The sequence below is a fragment of the Styela clava genome, chromosome 1 (genome assembly GCF_964204865.1).
Source record: "Styela clava chromosome 1, kaStyClav1.hap1.2, whole genome shotgun sequence".
NCBI classification, from domain to species: Eukaryota; Metazoa; Chordata; class Ascidiacea; order Stolidobranchia; family Styelidae; genus Styela; species Styela clava.
The window spans coordinates 966,522-989,423 of NC_135250.1; the positions used below are offsets into that span (position 1 = coordinate 966,522).

The 22,902-nt window shown below is 34.3% G+C and overlaps 2 protein-coding genes across 4 annotated transcripts in view; both read right to left on the bottom strand.

Annotated features, from left to right (window-relative positions):
• Positions 1–2,636: 2,636 nt before the first annotated feature.
• The window catches only part of LOC120346016 (uncharacterized), a 51,734-nt gene continuing 31,468 nt past the window's right edge, over positions 2,637–22,902 (bottom strand). For all 3 annotated transcript variants that reach the window (XM_078115776.1, XM_078115774.1, XM_078115777.1), the window contains one exon: positions 2,637–3,106. In XM_078115776.1, coding sequence (XP_077971902.1) covers positions 3,035–3,106 — 72 coding nt within the window. In that variant the 3' untranslated portion in view covers positions 2,637–3,034. The remainder of the gene's footprint in view (positions 3,107–22,902) is intronic.
• On the bottom strand, positions 10,556–15,298 carry LOC144424588 (uncharacterized). Its single transcript, XM_078114013.1, has 9 exons — positions 15,295–15,298; positions 15,111–15,218; positions 13,517–14,863; positions 13,342–13,428; positions 13,181–13,264; positions 13,037–13,114; positions 12,639–12,961; positions 11,880–12,053; positions 10,556–10,825 (listed from the first exon to the last, which is right to left on the bottom strand). Exons 1-9 carry the CDS (start codon positions 15,296–15,298, stop codon positions 10,556–10,558), a joined length of 2,475 nt encoding a protein of 824 aa, XP_077970139.1.

The following is a 22,902-nucleotide window of genomic DNA, read 5'->3' on the forward strand; positions in this document are numbered from 1 at the left end:
AATTTTATGCGGTATGTAATCGATCATAATACCTCAATAAACCTGTTGAATCTAATCTTTCAATAGCATATTTGCACCCATCTTACCGAGCTAATAAATCTGTGTTTCTATGATACGACATAAACTTAAGTGCCCTCACCGTACCCAGCATGTACAAACTGCATCAGAGACTCGGCGACTATCCAGCGACACTACTATTTGAAGATGATGTGGTGGCAGAGACTCCTGAACTTATCTATAGCACTTGGCTTTGAAATCTAGCGTTGAACCAAGATTGACGACTGAACCATCATGAATGTATCTGAAAAAAATATTCATCTGTTCATAATAACAGATTGCTGTAGTTTGTGCAATGTTTCCAAGAATGTATTTAAAAGACTTTTTAAACCCTTCATTTCATTTGTTTCTATACTAAACCCACCAATTCAATCCTAATTCGGACGCTATCTATTAGTCTATTCACCATGGGATACGGTACCTACCGGTAGTCACGCAGGTCTTCTAGTCCTCTGACATTCTTCAACCATAAAAGTTTAAATATCACCTTTTAATGAAAAGTTTTGTATCCTTCTCCAGCTGGTGGAAAGTAAAGTTCTTGCAGAACCAAGTAATCTCTGAGTGATTCCATTTTTGTATGTTAAATGGGCTTTTGGAACTAAGTTAGGCACGGTAACGGCAATGTGAAGGCGGAATAACGTTTACAATAGATCACTTGACAATATGTTATAACTTTAGAAGCACGAAAATACCGCCATCACCAGTGAAATGCCATTCGAAGGCCTCTAAAATGAGCAACGTACCACTCTATCGCCCTACACAAGCCTGAATATTTCCAATGTTTGTCTGAGCGACCAAAATCAAAACAATAAAGGTCAAAGGTCGGGGAAAGATCCATAAACCAAAATGTATGGTCGTTCACAGCGAAATTTCACAGTTACGTGTAGCTCCCCTCTCTTTGCCTATCGGTATTTGGTAAAAATTTTGCAAGTCCTATTTCAAACATTGACCATTAATCGATGATATTGATGATGCTGATCATTCGATAATTATTTACATGCGCCGTGATTAGTGACGGGCAAAATAGAATTTTTTAATCGAGTTATTCGAATATTTTTAGCGAACACCGAAGAAGGAGTATTGTCATTTTAAACAACATTGATTGGGATGTCGGCCGCCGAAACGATCGCCGTGACAACAATTTATTTTTTTCGGATTTTACTAGAAGACCGTAACAATGCGGCATTTTTTATATCGTTCGCACCGACATTCCAATTATATAGCAAATATTAATTCTCACGCAACGGAAGATATTGTAGTTTGGTTTTTATATTTCGGACAGAATTGTGAGTTCACATCGGCGAAGATGTTAAAGACAACTATTAAGAAGTACATTCACATTACAAATCAATTTTATTGTGATTTTTATCTTCTATGTAAAATTTGAATCACAGTTTGTAATTACGGTCCCTTTAAGGCTTAAGCGAACAATATTATCATTACTGACCCCGGGACGCGATATTTGTGAAGCGGATAGTCGGCATTTTTATGCTTTTAATTTTAGATCGTGTCCGTGTTACAAATAATAATTAAAAACTCCGCAAAATGGTAATGAATAAATCGGCAATGATGACATTTCTATGTGGTCAAAATAATATTTATCCCAAATATATCGGGAAATTTTCATAAAATACATTATTTACCCGTCTTACTTATCTGGGTCGACGTTTCTAAATTTACAAAACGATGTTGACACGCTTTATGCAAAATTAGAAATTGAAAAATATGATGCGAAAGGGCAAGGAATTTTTTTTTTCACAGTTATCGTTTCTACCTGTCAGCGATAGTCGTCGGAAAATTCTTACCCGTAACTCGTTGTAAATTAATGTTAATAAATTCTATTTTGCTTTTCAATGCGCTGTGATTTGTATTAATTAAAGTGATTGAGACGGAAAAAGAAATTCCTTAAATTAGCTTATGACCAGTGGTGGGATTCAAATTTTCTCTCAGCCGGTTCAATCACAAAAGTCATATTTTTCAGCCGGTTCTGTTACAAAAAATTATATTTTTTTGGCAAATAAACTGAAAATTTTTGAAATTACTTCCTAATTAACATTTCAAAATAATGGTTAAGTAATCTTCATTATCGCAAAATTGGAATCGGAATTTTTATTCATGTTGAGGATTTTCTGTATTGCTGTATATATTATATACTCGTTGATAATGAACTTAAAAGGTGTATGATACCCTAAGCCGGTGTATGATCTACTGAAAGCAAATGCTTGAATGTTGATATTCAATAAAATAAACACAAGAAATCCTAACAAAGAAAAAAAAAGGTTTACAGAAATTAAACTCAAATTTTGCAGTTTTTACATCAAATATTTCCAAATAAAATGACACCCTGATTGTCATCGATTTCTTTTGAATCTTTCTGAAACTAACTCATTGTTGGAATTTCCAAATGACCCACGGGGTATCCAACGTCATTCGTTGCAGTTTTTTAAAGGGAAAACTGCTCGCCAGTAGCCATACAAAACCCAGGAGATTTCACGAAATCGAGACAAGTAATGCAAAATTACATTGAATCCTGCGAGCTAATCTTATCGTTTCCTAGAAATCTCTCAAACAATAACTCAAAATTTTATTCAGAATTTATTTCTATTAGATTACCAGAGGTTAATAAATGATATAGTACATAAATTATATGCGGAGAAATAAAAAATTAATTTTCTTGTAATAAGATTTTAATCATACAAGAAAATATTGAGATTCTCAGAACGCTAATTTCTGTTTTTCAGTGTTAACTTAATTTTTCAAAGAATACCACAAATCTCATATATATATATAAAAATTACAAATAAAATATCAGATAATATTGTTCATGCACAAAGAATTTAAAATCAAGTGTATTGTCAAATTTGATGCCAGTTAGATAGACTCTATTCTGAGGTACCAGTCTCACAGAAATTCACTTTCAAAATAAATTTGCCGATTCAATGAAACGACAGTTTAAGAGCAGCAGCAAACAGATGTTTCACGTACGATGTTTCTGGGAAAAACTTATCCACTTCGATGTTTGGTAATCAAGGAGTTTAATTTGCAGATTCTGGTAAACAAAAGAAATCACTATATTTATCATATAATCAGTAAAACATAGACCAGGTTAAATTCAAAAACTATTGAACTAAACGAGTCTGAAAATCGGGTATCTTTAGTCTCCAGTACAACAGGTTTGTCACGTTTACATGGTTAGAATACTTAATCATTATCTATACAAGAACACAGACTTGCAAATATTTTATATAATTATTTTATTGCACAACTATGTGACAATACTTTTTACAGAACATCTAGGAAACTATTCAGTCACAGCGTGATATCGCCCTGATGAACATAGTTATCATCTGTGCTTGTTGTGATACCAGTTCATCACTAGACTGGCCATTATTGAAGATAATCATCGATAAAATAACTTAATTACAATGCCGGTCAGCTCTCAACAATAAAACTTGTATTCGTGGTTGCGCTGAGAAATATTTTCGTGAATACTAAATCAATGATTACCGTTGGAGGCAGAGAGTTCAGTTTTGTTTGAATAATCTTGATTTCTGCTTCGCATACGCAAATGGATATGTTCAATTCATCAGTGACGTGAGGTAGGCAATCACACACTGCAATCGGTTCTTCACGTGATAACTGTGGTAAAGTTTAATTGAAAACTATTTAATAAAGTTCAAATGATGTAGACTGAGAAATAGAAATAGTAGGCTTTATAAATTCTGGTAACGCTTAGATTATTTTAACTGCTCTGACTTCTATTAGCGCGCAACAAATACTATGAAATCGGACTTCAGTAGAACGAGACGACAGTCTATAGGTAGATGCAGGTGTTTTGTAGATTTGATATATTTGTAGATTTCTTTCTCACTAGTTGAATTGAGTGAAGAAATAGGGGGACAGAATGAAAGTGAGAGAGAGCTTTGCGTAAGCTGATAATTGTTAGACAAAATATCCATATTATATACTTAAGCTTATTTTCCGTCAGTGGAAATTTTAAAATATGAAATGAATATTATCAGAACCAGACTGTGGAAAGTTCTATTTATTTGCAACGTGTACTAGGTGTGATAATTTCCGTTTGCACAAAATTGGAACCCATAATCACTCGGCACACAGAGCAATTTATTATTACTTAAATATAAAATATCTTGAAGAAAAAAATGAATTATTACAATATTTATAACTTTTTATCAGCAACAGAGATGACCTAATAATACAGGCCTATGAGGCATATGCTGAACCTTTTTTGCTAAGGCTCTCAAGCACTATGATAACAATTTATTTGTTGACATGCTTTCTCATGTCTGATGTAGGTATGAAACAGCATTAGCTACCGGATCCGCAGATTTTATTAAAATAGTATAACGATTGTGATGGAAGTTGGGAAATAATTCCAATATTTGAATTTTAATATTATGAATATCGAATCAATTTGTTAAATAAAAACCACATCATAAACCAAAATTTTGAATCATGTGTATATCTGCGATATATTTACTATAATCCTGATCTGTATATAAAAATAAAATGACTTACCACTCGGACCAGCTGAAAAGTAATTTTCATTGGTTGAATTTTAATAATATAAACTTCTACTTTTAATCTATTAAACTTAACGTAAATCCCAACTCGTGAAACTCTCGGATACTAGAACGCAAATTCAATGTTTCATCTATGGCAGACATTTCATTGTATAATTTTGATAAATTTATGATATTTTCATGAGTGCAACTACTTTTCTTGTTATAGTTGAACTAGGTATGTCTGAGGAAGTCTGACCTTGGTCAAACAAAACGTTACAGAAATATGTTCGTGTGCAGCAAGACTCTTGAGTAACTTGAAATACTATGAAATCTGGACTTCAGTAGAACGTGACGACAGTCTATCGGCAAAGGCAGGTGTTGATATATTTGCACATATATTTCTCACTAGTTCAATTGAGTGAAGGAAGTAGGAAACAGAATGGAAGTAAGACGAGGCTTTGCGTAAGTCGATAATTGATAGACAAAATATCCATATTATATACTTAAGCTTAGTTTCCGTCAGTGGAAATTTTAAAATATGAAATGAATATTTCCAGAACCAGACTGTGGAAAGTTCTATTTATATGCAACGAGTACTAGGTGTGATAATTTCCGTTTGCACAAAATTGCAACCCATAATCACTCGGCACACAGAGCAGTTTTGTGAAAAACTGTCTTGAATTATTGTTAAATATAAAATATCTTGGAGAAAAAAATGAATTATTACAATATTTATAACTTTTTATCAGCTAATTAATTCATACTTTTACAGAGATAACCTAATAATACAGGCCTATGAGGCATATGCTGAACCTTTTTTGCTAAGGCTCTCAATCACTATAATAACAATTTATTTGCTGACATGCTTTCTCATGTCTGATGCAGATATGAAACAGCATTAGCTACCGGATCCGCGGATTTTATTAAAATAGTATAACGATTGTGATGGAAGTTGGGAAATAATTCCAATATTTGAATTTTAATATTATGAATATCGAATCAATTTATTAAATAAAAACCACATCATAAACCAAAATTTTGAATCATGTGTATATCTGCTATATATTCACTATAATCCTGATCTGTATATAAAAATAAAATGACTTACCAATGGGTGTCTCTGAAAAGTAATTTTCATTGGTTGAATTTTAATAAGATAAACTTCTACTTTTAAACCTATTGAACTTAACGTAAATTCCAACTCGTGAAACTCTCAAATACTAGAACACAAATTCAATGTTCCATCTATGGCAGACATTTCATTGTATAATTTTGATAAATGTATGATATTTTTATGCGTGCAACTGCTTTTCTTGTTATAGTTGAACTAGGTATGCCTGAGGAAGTCTGACCTTGGTCAAACAAAACGTTACAGAAATATGTTCGTGTGCAGCAGGACCCTTGAGTAACTTGAAATGCTATGAAATCAGGACTCAATTAGAACGGGACGACAGTCTATCGGCAAAGGCAGATGTTTAAATAATTGTACATTTCTTTCTCACTAGTTGAATTGAGTGAAGGAAGTAGTAAACCGAATGGAAGTGAGGGGGGGGGGGGCTGTGCGGGAGCTTATAATTGATAGACAAAAATATAAATGGTATATACTTCAGCCTATAAACTTAAAATATAGAAAAAATTTAAAAAAATGAAATGAATTGTATCAGAACTAGATTGTGAAATGTTTGATTTATTAACAACGTGTACTAGGTGTGCTAATTTTGCGTTTGTACAAAATTAAAACCCATAATCACTCGATGCACACAGCAATTTCGTGAAAATATATCTTGCATTATTACTTAAATATAAAGAATATTTGGAGAAAAAAAATAACTTCAATATTTTCAACTTTTTGTGAGCTATTCCATACTTTTTACAAAGATGACCTAATAATACAGGTGCTATACTTTACTAAGACTTTTTTCATTTACGATAAAGTAATCACAATATAAATTAATACCAAATCATTTGCTGACATGCTTTCTCATGTCTGATTGAGGGTATGAAACAGCCTTATCTCCTGGATCCGCAGACTTTATTAAAATAGCATATTGGAAGTTGGGAAGTTATTTCAATATTTGAATTTTAATGATTTGGTTTCTGCGAGACTAATTACTTATCCTTCTTCTATGCTTTTGTGCCGGTAGATCCGCATCCGTATGAGTGCTAGGATGCTGTAGCGAGAGTAAAAATAACTATCCTGAGTGATACAAGAGTCTTGCTGCACACTAACACAAAGTAAATTCCCATTTTGAACCAATTAAATAAAAGCAAATTCCAAAACATGAATCTCTCGGGTATAACTTAACGCAAATTCAATGTTTTATCTGCGGCGGACATTTCGCTGTAATATTACGGTAGATATCAAGTCAAATTGCTTGAGTTGTGATACAAATGGAATTTACTCATATTCTGAATTCACTCGTATTTATTCCACAATCTCCACTTCATATAAATTCGAAATAATTTTAACATTACAGTATTGTTAACCTAAAACGTATCTACATACTACCAGTTTATTTACTAAGGCTACTGATAAAAAATAAGTTTTTTTGCAAATTGATGCAAATTTAAAATCGTGAATCTGCGAAACCACCAAATGCGAATGAAATATGTTAAAACTGTGTGAACATTATATTGTATGATTTTGATGAATACGAGATAGATATTGGTTCCAGGCATTGACAGAAAAGGCGTATGCTCGTATTTTAAATTGACTTTTTCATTTTGCAACCTATGCTTCACACATGAGAGATATTTCTTTTCATCTCAACTAGGCGATTGATTGTTCGAAATAGTCAGCTTTGAAATTTCGATGCATTTAACAATCTCAACGCTGTTCTCATAGCTGAGTTACGATGACCAATTTGCGGAGGTTTCAATTGTTATTATTTAATACAAAAGTAACACGGACACATTTTAAAATTAAAATCGTGAAAAAGTCTATTAGCTTGATAAATATCGCATCCCGAGGTCAGTAATGATATTATTGTTCGTTTAAAATTGGGACCATAAATTACAAATTATGATATGGAAAATCAAATCCTACGCAAAAGATAAAAATAGGAATGAAATTAATTTGGGTTGTTAATAGCTGTTTTTATCATCTTCGCCGATGTAAACTAACAGTTGTGCCGCCTGAACGGAATATAAAAACAAACTACGATGTTTGCCGTTGCGTAAGAATTAATATCGGGAAATAACTAGCTTATTTATGAAACAATCGAGAGCGACATGGTTACCGTTAATCACGTATTGATTAATGGTCGACAATGAGTAGAAATGGGACGAGCAAAATATTCACCAAACGACGTCTGGTGGAGAAATCATATTAAAATAATGCGTAATAGTGTATGAGTGTACTTTATCCTTTCATATGGACGGAATAATATTTACAAAATAACTCACAAAATCAAATAGCTCGATCTTCATGTTGCTGATCTAGAAATATAACATCATTATTTGAAATCCCCTTTGATAAACAAAATTTCTGGTTCTAATTTATTTATAATAATAATATTGCTGGTTTTGTAACTTTACACAACAAGAAGCCTGAATCCTGACTACATATAGTATATCTGTTAGAAAGGTTAACAGGTACCAACAGCTGGAGTGTCGTAAAATGTTTCATATGTCATTCTTGGCGGCCATCTGGGTACAAAATATCACGCCAACCCGTTGTTTCATATCACACTGCCAAATTATACAGGAAATATCCCGAAATGGCGTACAGTTGAAAAGTCATATTCGCTCACGATATCTATCGCCTCGGTATCATTTTGCAGAGCTCAAAATGAATATGAACCACCACAAACAGGAGATTCAACTTTCATAACCGGGAACTCACGACAGCGTAAACACCCTGATCAAGTATTTTGTTTGATAGAGTATTTTCTAGAATATCATGTGTTATTGTGATAATTTCCAAAATCGAAACTTACATCAATTACTTTACACTTACCTTTGAAACTTGATTATACCCCCCATTTATAGTATGTGGTATCATCACTCAGGGGTGTTTTATTTACGTCCAAATTCTTAATTTTATTATTATGTATTTCCCAGTTGAATCATACATGGCCAGATAGGTCATCATCAGACGAACAATCACTAAATTATAATTAAAGTGATAGGTCTTATCAATGACCTTTCATTTCAGTAACTCATTGTTATTTAATCAAGAATTCGCCCATTTTATTGTGCGTACCTCCCATAGTTTTACACTGATGGTTTAAATATGCATGCACTGCCTTTCGTGTTTTAAGAAGTCTGACACAGAAATATATTTGTGTCAATGTGCAGCAAGACTCTTGAATCACTTGGGCTAATTACTCTAATAGCTAAATAAAAAAGCATTCCAGTGTGCAATGGACATGGAAATACGGCGTTTCAAAAATATTCCCAGACAAAAGGGCTAGGCAAGTAGACAAGGGATTATTGTTTCAAACCAGGAGTAGCAACCCAAAGACGATTCACTGAATTATAGTAAAAAAAGGCTGTTTTGACGAATAATTCACAATTACTTGTTTAATAAGCCTATAATTTAATTATAATTAGACGAATAGCAACAAAACGAAAGAAAGTTGAGGCTAGGTGCAAAGGGTTCAAAGACGCCGAAAATATTCAAATGGATCAACTTAAATGTCATTTGTAAAACTTTTTTTTAAAGTCGAGTTTACGAGTTGGGCAGTTCTGGCGCGCTGTTAAAATTAATTTTGATCTGTGTGAACTGTGATTCATCGGCCATCCGTTCGGTTTTTAACATTTTGAGAATATGTGCGGCCCGCCAATGACTTGCAACCCTTAATTTTGGCCCGCGAGCAACAAACGGTTGCCCACCCGTTTACGAATGATGTAGAATAGAGCTCAACTCACTTCTACTAATTACATTATGTCAATGATTGGATGAAATACAACGTGTTTTACATTTTCTCTCTGACCAACAGACACAAACATGAACGCTCACCTTGAAAACTTCCAAGAAACCGGAAAAGCCATGACGTTCGCAATTTTCACGCGGCTAATTTTAGTATAACCACTGGTAGTATGTTATATTGGTGGATGGCAAATATACTCGTATACTAGTGGGCTAACTATACACATTTCTGCCTATAAACCCACCACCACATTAAACTTCAAATTACCCTTTATCTCCGTGGTAAAACCCTATCGGCGTTTGTGGCCGTTTCGTATTTATCATCAAGTACAGTACATTGTCTCTATTTACTTACTCAATGTGAAGGATGATTTTTTTTGTTCAAGTAATGTCAAATCAATAGGCTCGGTTAAATCGACGCAACCTCGAGCTCGTCTTACATGAATTCAGTATGATCTGGCGTTTAGATGTTGTTACTGGTCATGTAAAAAAAAATTAGCCTTTAGCTGGAAAGTCGGCTCTTCTAACGATTGGCGTATTCGCGGCTATTGTTTTAGAAGTCGCTACATGGGAATTTCCCAGGAAGAAACGGGTATTACTGCATGCGCCTCTGAACCGCCGCAATAATTATAATGTGTTGAATTGATTACTTCAGATGTTCTTGTAATTTAAGGAGCGGGAACACCGGAAAGCGATACATTGCATATTGGAATACAACTTTCAGCGTTAACATGTCCTTGAATAAAAGCTAACAGCCAAAATCCACAGGGCTATATACAAAATTAAATATACAAGGTTATTTGATAAAAACTTTGCAATATTCTATATTTTTGTACTCGGGGATTTCTGCGGCGAAACAAAAGATAACGTGAGCGTATGGAATTTTGTATATGCGGTATTTCGGCAATCATTTGCATTGACATTATGACGTGATAGACGTAATTTTAATATTTAAATGACTTATTTCAATTGGTGTTAGGAATGACATATGCAAACATTGTTAGGTTACGATCACGCCCACTTTAAGTACCAGTGGAATTAACTATACTAGAAATGTACATGAGTGCAAATGTCCGTGAGTGCAAATAAAATAGAAAGTTCACATGATATTCACCTTGATGTTTGATTTCCTCATTGAGTTTGTCAGAGATTGAAGGACACTAACAAACGATTCCCGAACCTCTCCAATTAACAAATACTGAAGTTTTGAGCAACGGCTCAACACCGATGCAATGATATCAGGGTCGTCACCGTAGCGAAATTCGATCTCCTTTATTTCATCATACTCAACTCTGTCACCGTATTTGTGAAGATCGATGAATATCTGATTCGCTTCTTTACTATCCACGGTGAGTCGATGAATTCTTATCTGGATGAGAAGACGACAATGTTTAACTTTCTATGTGTTGCAATAACACAGACCACGTTATTGGACAGTTATATTGTAGCCCACAACATCGCTAGAAAGTATCGCCGGTTTGTTGGAGGGGAATTTTTCCGCGAATGTATGTTGCAAGTTTTGAAAGTCATTTCTCCGGATATGAAAAGTAAATTTTCCGGCATCAGTCTTTCTAACAACGGGTAAATATCTTATGCACACACAGAATTATGAACCTCAACAAATCAGAACTTCGATCCAGACAGACAGATAATTACTTGAATGCGTTATTGCGGATAGAATGTACCAAATACGAGCCACGTTCTGAACACCTTATTTCGAACCAACCCTAATTACACGTAGCCTATATTATACATATGCTATATACAAAAATACACAACTGAATTATGTTGAGATGTCGTTTTTTTATATTATATACATTGGGATGGTTTTTGTGTAACGAAACAAGCCATAAGTAGCCATTTTGTCGTATGCCAGATGTACAAGCAACTTTATTAGTCACTATCTGTTGTAAATTCGTTGTTGATATTTGTGCTTGTTATTCCTCAGGTATCACCAACTATTATAAATATTAATTTGATTACATGACAAATTGGGATGCCAAGTGTATCTAAAATCAAGCTAGCATCTTTTTGTAGTGCTTAATTTTTATAATATTCTCCAGGCGCGCTCAAACCGTACCGTCGCGCCCTTTTTGCCGCTCCCCTTCTCTAGTCCGCGAATATCCGTTTACTTAAATTTTGACCCGAGGTCGATAAACTTTGGGAACCTTAATGAATTATCCAGCCATAAATACATACACTCACAGAATTCATAGGTAAAAGTGGATGCCATTAAAGACTTATGAATCCAATTATTAGAGTATCTAGTCTTTCACGTTACCCTTAAACTATTTTTTTGGACTTTGAATTAGGGGTCTTTAGAACCCCCGATATAGACTAAATATGGCAGAGTAATCGAGCGTAAAGATTCATGGCCTAAATTTTTTATTCAGCGAGTTTTTATATGTTATATTAAAACCTACCGTTGTGTCAAAGTTTTCAAAAACGCACTCCAAATCCGGGATATGAATTTCATTCAAAGTGTTCAGTTGAACGGCATTAAAATGCAATTTTTCCTTGTATTTGGTAAGCACCTTCAGAAGATTTAAGAAGATGCCACTGTCACCGATCGTTTGTTTGATGGTTGTAATGTTCACCTGTTAAGGATTATTTAATTTGTTGAGTTTAGAAACGAACGAATTACTTCAGGTCTTATTTGATTTACAAGTTTGTGTTTGTCGTGAAGCAGTCTTCGCCGAAGTAACCCAAAGTATCTCATGCCACATTTATCAGATATGTTTTTTACTTTCTGTCGATATGGCCCATGGAATATAACGGGATTATTTCGTATCCATAAAAATGGCGAAATTTTCTCAAAATGTACTATGTAGTAAAATAATTTCACAATGTCGTATCAATATAAATAGCATCATTGGTCGATGGCTAATACAAAGCTGTACGGAAAATGGCATGCGACATGGGTCATGTAAAATGATTTGAAAAATGAAATACTAATAATCAATTTTCTCCAACCTCAAAACATTTTTTAATAAAGCAAGCAGGAATATTCGAACTATATCTTAAATATAGATATACTTAAGATGATTTTACAACGGATGGAAAACAAAAATAACTCGTTATTTAGTATTTGACCATTTCAATACCGCATACTCAATTTTTTGAGATGAAACTAATTCAGAGATCTAAGTCGACGTGAATAACAAACACAAAAATTTAATCACCATAATCTGAGATTCAGCTAGAAAGCCTTTTAAATCGCTGAGTTGTTCTCCGTTTATCGACCCAATATCAAGAGATTTAACTCTATTGAAAAACTGGGTCGCACCGAAAACGACGTGGAAGTCCGCAGCCGAGAGTTGCAGTTTATTTAAGTTGATCAATTCCATTGGCGAATCAGCTACGATTTCTTTTGCGCTGTCACCGCATTGATGCAACGAATGCAAAAGTTCAAGAAGATCAGGTTGCTCAAGTTGTGGGTTTCGGAACTGTTCTTGAAAACTTTTCTTCAGAGCGTCTTGCTTCAATGTAAGAGAATATGCCAATGCTATAAAAACATAAACACTTGAGCGAGATTCGTCGAAACAATTGATTATTTTGTTCATTTGTTATTTGACTTCACCTGTATTCTCTTTTTTCGCTTGTTCAGGTGTGGCATCTTGTTTAGCAAATTGTAGCGGTGTTGGTGTTCCCGCAATTGCTGGAAAAGGTTAAAATAAATTTATATTCATCTGTTAAGGTAACAAGCAGAGCTCAAACTTCCTACCTGTAATGCTAACATCTTTGTATGTGCCGCTTACTGATGCACCAGACTCTACATATTGTGCTGCAACAATATGCTTCTTCTTTTCTGGTATTAAAAAAAAATACATGGTGAATAACTTAGTCGTCTAATTACCTTCGAACTCAAAAATCTGATAACTTTACCATTATTGAACAAACATCCATGGTAGATATTTGTGACTGGCGTTTGAGATGTGTTTTTTTCAGCGCTGGACGATAATATTTTGGAATCTGCAAATAAATATTATTGTTTTTGAATGTTCATGGTTTTGATATCTAAAACAATATTTCGATGTGTTTTAATTAAAATATGGAATACCTGTTCTTAACAAACTGACTGACGGGTCGTTTCCCTCGACTAACCCGCGAGTATGATCGTTTAAAACGATTCCACTCGTTATTCTTCTAACCATGGACCAGTGTGCAGTATGAAGATCGTTCAGGAACTTTCGGAAGTCCTCGATTGTCATATCGATCACTTCCAAACTGGCCAGGGCCTCTTGAATGGTCTGATGACATAATATATACTTATAATTTCCTTCGACAAGCTTTTGATTTATTCCACTAGTGCCTGGATAACAGATGACCAGATCTTGTAAGTTTTTAACTGTTATTTCTTTCGGTAAATCTTTCTTTGTGAAAGTGACTTGACCTTTTTTGGTTGCTTTGAAACATGTCGTCTTTAGAGGATGAATTACTTCTTCGTAGATATTTACCTTAGCGCGAGCGTGTTCGGATACTGTCATATCGCGTAACACAAGCACAAGAATTTCACTGAATGTTTTGGGTGGATTCTCTTTGTGTCTGGAAACTACTAGAATTGTGAATACTAAAAACATCGGTATGGTGCAGATGGGAATCAAAGCCGGTGCTTTCTCTCGTAAATGATTCCAGATTTCATCGCCGTCATCTCCCCCAAGCTGTTTGATGAGTATTTGTACCGATTCGTATGAAAAGCCTGATAAAGCAATGACTTTATCAGCTCGGACATCGCTATCGAAGTCTCTTATTCCATGTTCTCGAGACGAATACAGAAGACGGATTCCAGGAAGTAACTTCCCTGACAACAAACCATTCAGTATATCTGTTGGATTCATTTTGTCGCGGTGGGTAAAATTTCTTGTTTTCTTCCCCAAATCTTCTGCGTTTTCATATTGATCCGCCCCATCCAGCACTAGCAAATATTTGTTTGGATTATTAGCGATCCATTCAATGCTTTTCGTTTTGTCACTTGGAGTCATGCTAAAGCTTCCTAATAGAAGACTTTCCAGAGTTAATTTTTTGTCTGCAGGAATGTCTCGAAAGTATATGTGCTGGATAACTTCAACTTCTTCTAGTCCTGGAATCGTTTTATCCATCACATCATTCGAAAATTTTTTTGTCATCTCGGTTTTACCATAACCAGCTCCTCCTATCAATGCGACTCTTCTAACATTCGGATTTTTGAAGAATTTGTCTGGCGAAGTATTTGTTCCCCCCTGGGCATGTTTAAGTGGACTAAATGATTTCTCGGGTTTGTATTCTCGTTCGTCGGCCCCAGTTTCGTAGAAATGAACTTTCACTAAAGTAGGCGTAACTTGAAAATCATGTTGCTTCAATCCTGCAATCTTAGAAGGCTTTGTATTTTTTCGAGTGGCCTCATTGACTTCTCGTTTTAGGTGTCGGACTGAAAATATCATTTATTTGCTTTGAGTAAAAATGAACAACGAATGCAGTGTAAACATGTTTTGCGATACAAGCTGTCTCTACAAATAAAGAGGTAGGTAAAGTATGCAAGGTGGTGTCTTAGTTCGATAAAGAATATCTGGTGACGTTTATTAATTTTACTGCGATTAAATGGAAAAAGGATTTAAGTAAGGCTCGTCTAATAATATACTTATCATGCATATTTTCTGTTTAAATCAGCAACTCACCGAACAAATCCCCTAAAAGTAAAGAACGAAACTTCACAACATGTTGTTTTAATCCATTTTCCCACAGCAGACTTAATAAAGGTGTCACCAACCCAACGATAACATTCCCTAAAACAAACGAAGAAAACTTTACGACATGTTGTATTAATCAAATTATCTCAGCAGACTTGAGAAAGATATTTACCCATTGTTTATTCCTCAGCGTGAATTGATCAATTTTATTGTAAACACTATTCTACCCTACTGGTTTTCAGCTAATTTCTGGAATATAACACAAGGAAATAGTAAAGCTATGCACAATTATATGGACACGAGAAAAATAAAGTCTGTTACGGGTATACTACTGCTTAAGATTTGGATTCCGTTTTTTCACTGCTAACATATGAAATTAATTGGTCTAGTATGGTGGCCCATCGTTGCCACGCGTAAAAAAATTTCAAAAACAAAATTTGAAAAAGAAAACTGAAATAAATAAACGAAGTAAAAATAATAAAAATGCAAAAAAATAAAATAAAAAAAGGGTTTAAAATGAAAATAAAAAGGATGGCAACCATGGCCCGTCAACCTTTTCCATATTGATTTCAATTGTTATTTTCTATTTTTGGTTTCTATTTTTTTTGCATTATCATATTTTTAGCCCGTTTTTATTTTGCGAATATAATTTTTTTATTTTGTTTTTGAGATTTTTTTTCGTTTTATGTGTGATAACGATGGGCCATCATGGTTCGGTAGTAGATAGAGAGAGAGATTTTTAGAATACCAACGATGGAAATCATAACAATTCAACAAAAAGACTTTCAAAACTGGCAACATACTGTTTGTATGAGTGTATGAAATGTGAGGAAAATGTAAGTCTCATGAGATAATAAATTATGGTTGTGTCGTTTCAAAGTGAGTAACAATTCAGTCCACTGAAGAATTTAAGATTGTCACTGGATATTTGTAGATAGTAAAGTGGATCCGCAATTCAGCTCGACGAGTCTACAGATGTAACAAACTGTGCTCCGACGCCTATTTACGTTCGATATGTAGAAAATGGCGCCGAACAAGAGTTTTTGTTGAAGGCGGCATTAGAAGCAACTAAAGAATATGATATATTTCAAATTGTAACTTCTTCAAGTTACATGGTTTGAAATGGGAAAATCTTAGAGTCTGGGTGTGTGCACTGAATGGGGTGCAACTACGTCTGAACAAAAATAGTCTGGCTTTTTAGCTCATCTGATATTTTTGAACCGTATGCAATTTTTATTGCCATGCAAAATCTTTTCTGCCGAACTCGTCGACGTTACATCACTAGTGATTAAGATGATGGACAGTGTAAATGGAGTGCTCTTAACAATCTTTGTGAAAACTGCCCATCCTTGTTGATAATGTTGATGTTAAGAATATGCTAAATAAGGGTCTTGGAAGAAAAGACCTAACAGTGTGTGAGTTCGTAGATTAAGTCAAAGCATTTCTAGCATTTCTCAGTTTTGCGAAGGGAAAATATTAGGACCGTCTTACGTTTAGTACTGTAACAGTACTGTAAATTTCGGTGCCACAATCCCCAATTTGAGACCACAAGATTCACTGAACATCTTATGAAGTTGGAAAAAGAAGTTTAAAACTATTTTCCAAGTCCCGACTGCTCAACAAAATGATAATGCGCGGTTTTTGAACATCTAGTGCAAACTAGTTTCCAGTTGAAGCAAGAGGGTCATTATAAGGGTGACCATGTGACCACCTCTCACCCGCTAGCTGGCGTCTGTAAGAATTGCTCTTTAGCGTTGGGTTTAGTACCTTTTGATCGCTAAGTATCAAGAAGATGTTAGACGATCTCAGAAATATCTTTCAAGAAATATCCGAGATTCAAATTGAAAAATATTCGATTTGAATATCTCTTAAGTGTTCGAAATTCGATACGAAAAATATTCGATTTGAATATCCTTCAAGTGTTCGAGATTCGATACGAAAAATATTCGATTTTATTATCGTTCAAGTGTTCGAGATTCGAAATTCAACCAGCCTATAATATATAGCCCTTGTAATATTTTGAACATCACTGCGATATTTTCAGGATGTCAATATTTTACCAATTTCTCAAAATGTACAAAAATATCAATACTAATACATAATGCATTTTTGAAAGCAGCACGAGTGATTGTGGCGTTTTTTCCACTTTTGAAAAAAAAACCTCGGGGTATACCGAGTATAACATACCTTCTTCACGCCAACCAACAGTATCTTCAGTCTTTCTTCATTCTTGCAAATGATATTTTGAATCACGCATGCAAATTAAAGTACAGACAACTGAACACTAAACTGACATCGCTTTCAGAGCCAGCTATGATCGGGACACAAACCAGCAAAAAATAAACAAGAACTTTTCGATGTTGTGGTTTTCGGATCGATATCAGTATTAAAAAATAAATGAATACCAAACGCGAAAAATGTGTTTTGTAAAAAGCGTTTAATAAACGCCGGATTTGTATATGCGTTACACAAAATGATTTATCAACGATATCAAAGATCGTTAAGTCTAGTTGGATTGCGATGTATATGTATTAATAAATACGACGTTTCGCCGGTTAAAGTTTGCTTTTTATCCGCGGCGAATCTGCCATTGTAAAATATACTTTAGGACAACAAACAGTGACGCCTGAATGCGGTGTACACAGCAGCAGAGACTCATTTGCGTCGATCGGCAATCAGCTGATGTTGAACAAACAAACTGTTCAGATTCTAATAATTTACGGACATATACTCTATAACCCAATATGCCGCATTGTTATTAAGAGTATGTTATAAAGCAATAACATATATTTCGGTCAAAAAGGATGACGCGCTCTGATATGTTTTACACAACTTCAATGACTGAAGATTTGTGCCACAGGTGTTCCGAAATTCAGGTTAAATAGAAATATATATATTGTATACAAAGTTTTTCTTTACATTCTATTTCAACTCTAAGACTTGGGTTAACTGGTCGTCTCCAAATCCGCCACCCAATTCTGCACGAAGACAAATCCATTAAACATTCTATCACCTTTGGCCCTGCTCCCGAGACGTACCAACGTGGTTACAAATTTTGCTTATTAAGAAACTATATACAACTTTAACCACCAAAATACTATTTTAATCATGTTTTAGAGTAGTGTCGATACGAAATATGCCAAGTTGGAACCTTTAACAAAGACTATTTTGGAGCCAATCATGCGTTTTATTTTACCATATGTCAAATAAATACTTTGTCGCTTTGTTTCTTGGAGGTATGGTATTAATATAACAAATCCAATTTGGAACATAGAATGAAAAACCAAAACTATTTTCGGGCAAAATACGCGATTATTGGTCGACGTTTATTGCAAATTCGAAACATACTTTATCGATTATTTCATTGAGCAGGATTGTGGTGTTCACATGCAAATAATATAAAATTATCGGAAAGAATAAGAAATGAACATAAATAATTTCGGGGCCAATTTAGGCGGTTTTTGTCTCTATTTGCGGAAGGTCAATAAATACTTTCTCGTTTTTTTACAGAGGCATCACACAAAACTTTTTTAAAAACCGTTTTCAGATCTATATTAAATGGGTAGTTATCAATTGCGAAAAATGTGTTTTGTTGCATACTTCTAATAATATAATGTCAAAACAAAATATTGCATTTGTATATGCTTTCTGCAAAATAAGCATATTAACAACCCACATATTTGAAACGTAAATCTCATCCAAATGATGATATATAAAATAATTTTATATATTTTCTCTTTTCTATTGGAAATCTATTCACTATCGTGTATACTTTTTTGTCAAGCCGTAGTGAGTTTTGTGTGCGCTGTACACAGCAGCCGAGACTTATTGGCGTCGTATCGTGATCAGGTGATGTTTGACAAACAAACTGCGCAATCTATAAATATTCTTCTATACATCAGCGAAATTTGCACTAAAGAGTATATTTTGTAGACAGCAATCCTGAATATTCCGATCAAAATAAGATGCTGTGATATGTATATTTTACAACTACATCAGCGACATTTTGCAATAATGAGCATAGTTTGTAGTAATATTCTGGTCAAAATAATATGATGTACTCTTTCCATGTGTTACACAACCTCAAAACTTCAACGATTTATTTCACTGATAATCCAAAAAGTTCTATCACTGTTTTCACTGGATACCACATCAAGCGTGGTTGGCTAGACATCATTTAGGTTTAGGTGGTATTTTGGTTTATTCGTCATATATATCCAATAAGAATTTTTTTTTTTTTTCAATTAGAATTTTTACATTTACTCCGCGACCGTACCCACACTAAGACTAATTAAACAAGAGAGCTATGCTCAAATATATGGACACGTAGCGCCACCTAATAGCAATACTTTTGAAGACGTCATAGGAAAAAAAAAAGTGATAGCCTTCTGGAGAAAATTTTTATCTTTAACCACTGAAAATTTCAAAGCAATTGGTCCAGTAATCAAAGAGAAAAGCGACTTTTTAAAAACGTGTCAAAGAACAAGAACATAATATTGAAACGATCGTTATGTCCACTACGTGTCCAATAATAATACAATACGTATCACGCGGTATAGCAAGGCAGACGTCGGTAAACAGTCGCGTATTTGTGATGACGTGAGTGATTAGTTGGTGGAATTAAATATTTTTATTTATGCTGTTTTAATCACAGATTTTAGGCAACCTCTCTGATTCAAGACCGTTTACGTGTTTTGCAATTCGACTGGCATTTCTCATTAGTTTTATCTGCGACTATTCGTGACTGAATGTAAAATATCTGTCCCAACATAATATGTCAGTCAGCGCTTCGTACAATGGTATTTTGGTGCACCTGTAGTCGAGTCAGAGATTCAGCAAAGTAACTTGCCGAGTACGAGCCATGGGAGATTGAATACATGAAATGTATTAATAATACACTTCAAACAGACTATCTCGCGCGAATCCAAGGTTATTTAATCACATTTTCGCGTTTAATACAACATTGGTCAAATTTCACTTTTTTTTATTATTTTCAAGACTTGTTAAAATTATTCTCGTTTTACAAATCAAATAGCGTAGTGTGCAATGACTACAAAACAAACTGGGATTATCAGTGTCTCTAGTCTTTGAGAAGAGTGAATTTGTTGCATCGTGCCACGATCAGCTATATAACTGATAACGTTAGAACTACAATTTTATCTCGACTTGAGTATTCTTCGTAGCTCGTTGTAAACACATTCGAAAACTTTGCACTAGCTACCTCATATAATAAATTTAAACACGATTCTTGTATGTCATGCATCGCAAATTAAATTTTCACAATAGTAAACGTATATCGATTGCAATATATAGTAGGCATAAAGTAATTCATCACACCAAGCAAAAATTAATTCCAACATCATTCTACAAACACATCGTATACAATTTTATACTTCACGTTGCAAAGAACCTGAGTCTTTTAAATTTCTACAAGAAGCAATTTAAAAAGACAAGAATATAGACTGTTGGTGTAATCGGCCTCAGAATACTCATCTAACAAAGTTTTCATTTAAAATCGATGAATCAACCGCTATTTTATTTTCGAAATATTTCAATAAATATTTCACTTTCAGATCCTAACCATTTGCTCTTTCAATATATGTATACTGACTAACAGGTTACTAACTAATATTTAACAGCATTCACACCCTAAAATATTTAAGTTCAACTTAGTCTTAATATAGGCAGCTTAGTTTAACATAAATCTACTAAAATAATAAGTCGACAAATTGTATTCATAAGCGTATTGAACTTTGTGACAATATATTATTGAGTGAGAAATATGTAAGTTTAACCCACTGTTAATTATAAACAGCTTAGTATAAGAAGATACTTTTTTTTCTACTCTACCAAAGACTACTTTGGTCCCAATAACCCAATCAAGATAAATATCACTATAGTTAAATGCTCAGGGCTGTGGAGTTTTCGCAAATGCCTTTGACTCAGACTCCAGTTTCCAATTCTACGCATTTATCCCACTTCACCCAGAGTGTAATAAATGGGTTAAGCATTGCCGAATCGAAAGATCCTGGTCCTTTTGACAAACGTATTACTTTACACACCGCTGTATATCAACAACGGCATGTACAGGGCACAGTATTTAGCGAAATGCGCAAAATGAGCGTCGTTTAAAAAATATGTATAGTCTGCCACAACCGCGTCAGCGGGGCTTTGTGGCTCCGAACCAAAAATTCACCTAAATTTGTAGCTGTAGCGGACACATGTACAGGTCTTGTTTAGGACGAAATGCTTTAATGAGAGTATTCCACAGCGCCTTATTCGGAGCGAAATGCGCGAAACAGCATTGTGTAAAACAAGCTACTGGTACGTTTCCATTGCGTGTTCAATTATGCAAAATGATAGACATTGATAACAGGGGTGAGTCTAGAGGGGAATGATCATAGGGAGAGCCGCCCAGGCAGAAGTTATAGCGGTGAGTTTGTTGCTTAGTTTGATGATTAATACGAAGATTTCACTATTGCTTGATCTTTAGTTTATTTATTCTGATGTATAACAACATATATAATTTTTTTTATCCCCCTAAATATTTTTTCTTTATGAAGTTAGGTATAAAAGACATCATTATCAGAAACTCTCCTCAAAATTACTGATTTCTATTCTTAGTGCAATCGTCGGTAGGGCTGAGATGAATACCGATCACCTTCTGTATTATATCTTGTAGGGTTCATTTCAGTACAATATTGGATTGGAATGTGCAAATAGATTGTATTTCAGCATTCACACGCGCTAATTCATTACAAAATATATAATCAATAATGAATGGATATTTGAAAATATGCTGGTTTAACTTGTAGTCTTAGAAATGAAAAAAGTTTTTTGAATGGAGTTTTTGGATCAGAAAGAACTCTTGCAATGGACGTTATCTGAAATCTGCATTTTATGGAATTTGCACTACTTTTATAGCGAAATCATGTTACTCCCTCGGCAACGCTTATTGATAAGCTGATGCAGACAATCTAATTAGTTGTTCAAAGTATCGTGGATTCTTCAACGAATATTAGGCCAACTTCGGGGCGAGACGGCAATTACGTGTTTTGTAAATTACGCAATTCGTAGACAGCAATCGAATGATCGGCCGATGACGTGGCATAATAGTCTCCAGCCAGCCATTTCGCTCAGAAATAAACGAGAGAATAAAGGGGAATATGCGACTTCTGCAACGTGCGTATTTTGCAACCTGAGGTAATAGAGAGAACGTGAGAGTGTAGAGGAAAGAAAGAAAAAATGAAGTCTGGGTCGAAGTAATTTAACTCCAGGAACGCCTTCATTTGCTCTAGCCCCACAGCCTGCAAAATATTGCGAAACTTCGACTATTAAATACTAAATGTATGCCCGTAGCACCAAGTCAAACTACATCAACTGTTAAACCTATAAAATAATTACAAGCCAGCTGAATTATTCATGCAAATCACAATATAAAAATAATTTAAATTCACTCACCAAATATCTTCGTTCTTCCCTAGCGTAAAACCTAACTGACAACTTCGACTCGCAAAAACTTATTTTAAAGACTCACTTTCTACTTTATTTTCCTTTTCCTAACGAAGTAATGGTGCCGTGATTGACAGAACAGAATATTTTTCATAGACAAAAAATATTCTGATATTTACCAATCAAACATACATTCCAAATTTCATGTTGCTTTTGTTTTATCGATGTAATACAATGTACCGCACACGCAATAAACGAGTACAAATATATATTGCGGATATATACATACTAACATAGTATTATATATCATATAATATATATTTGGTAA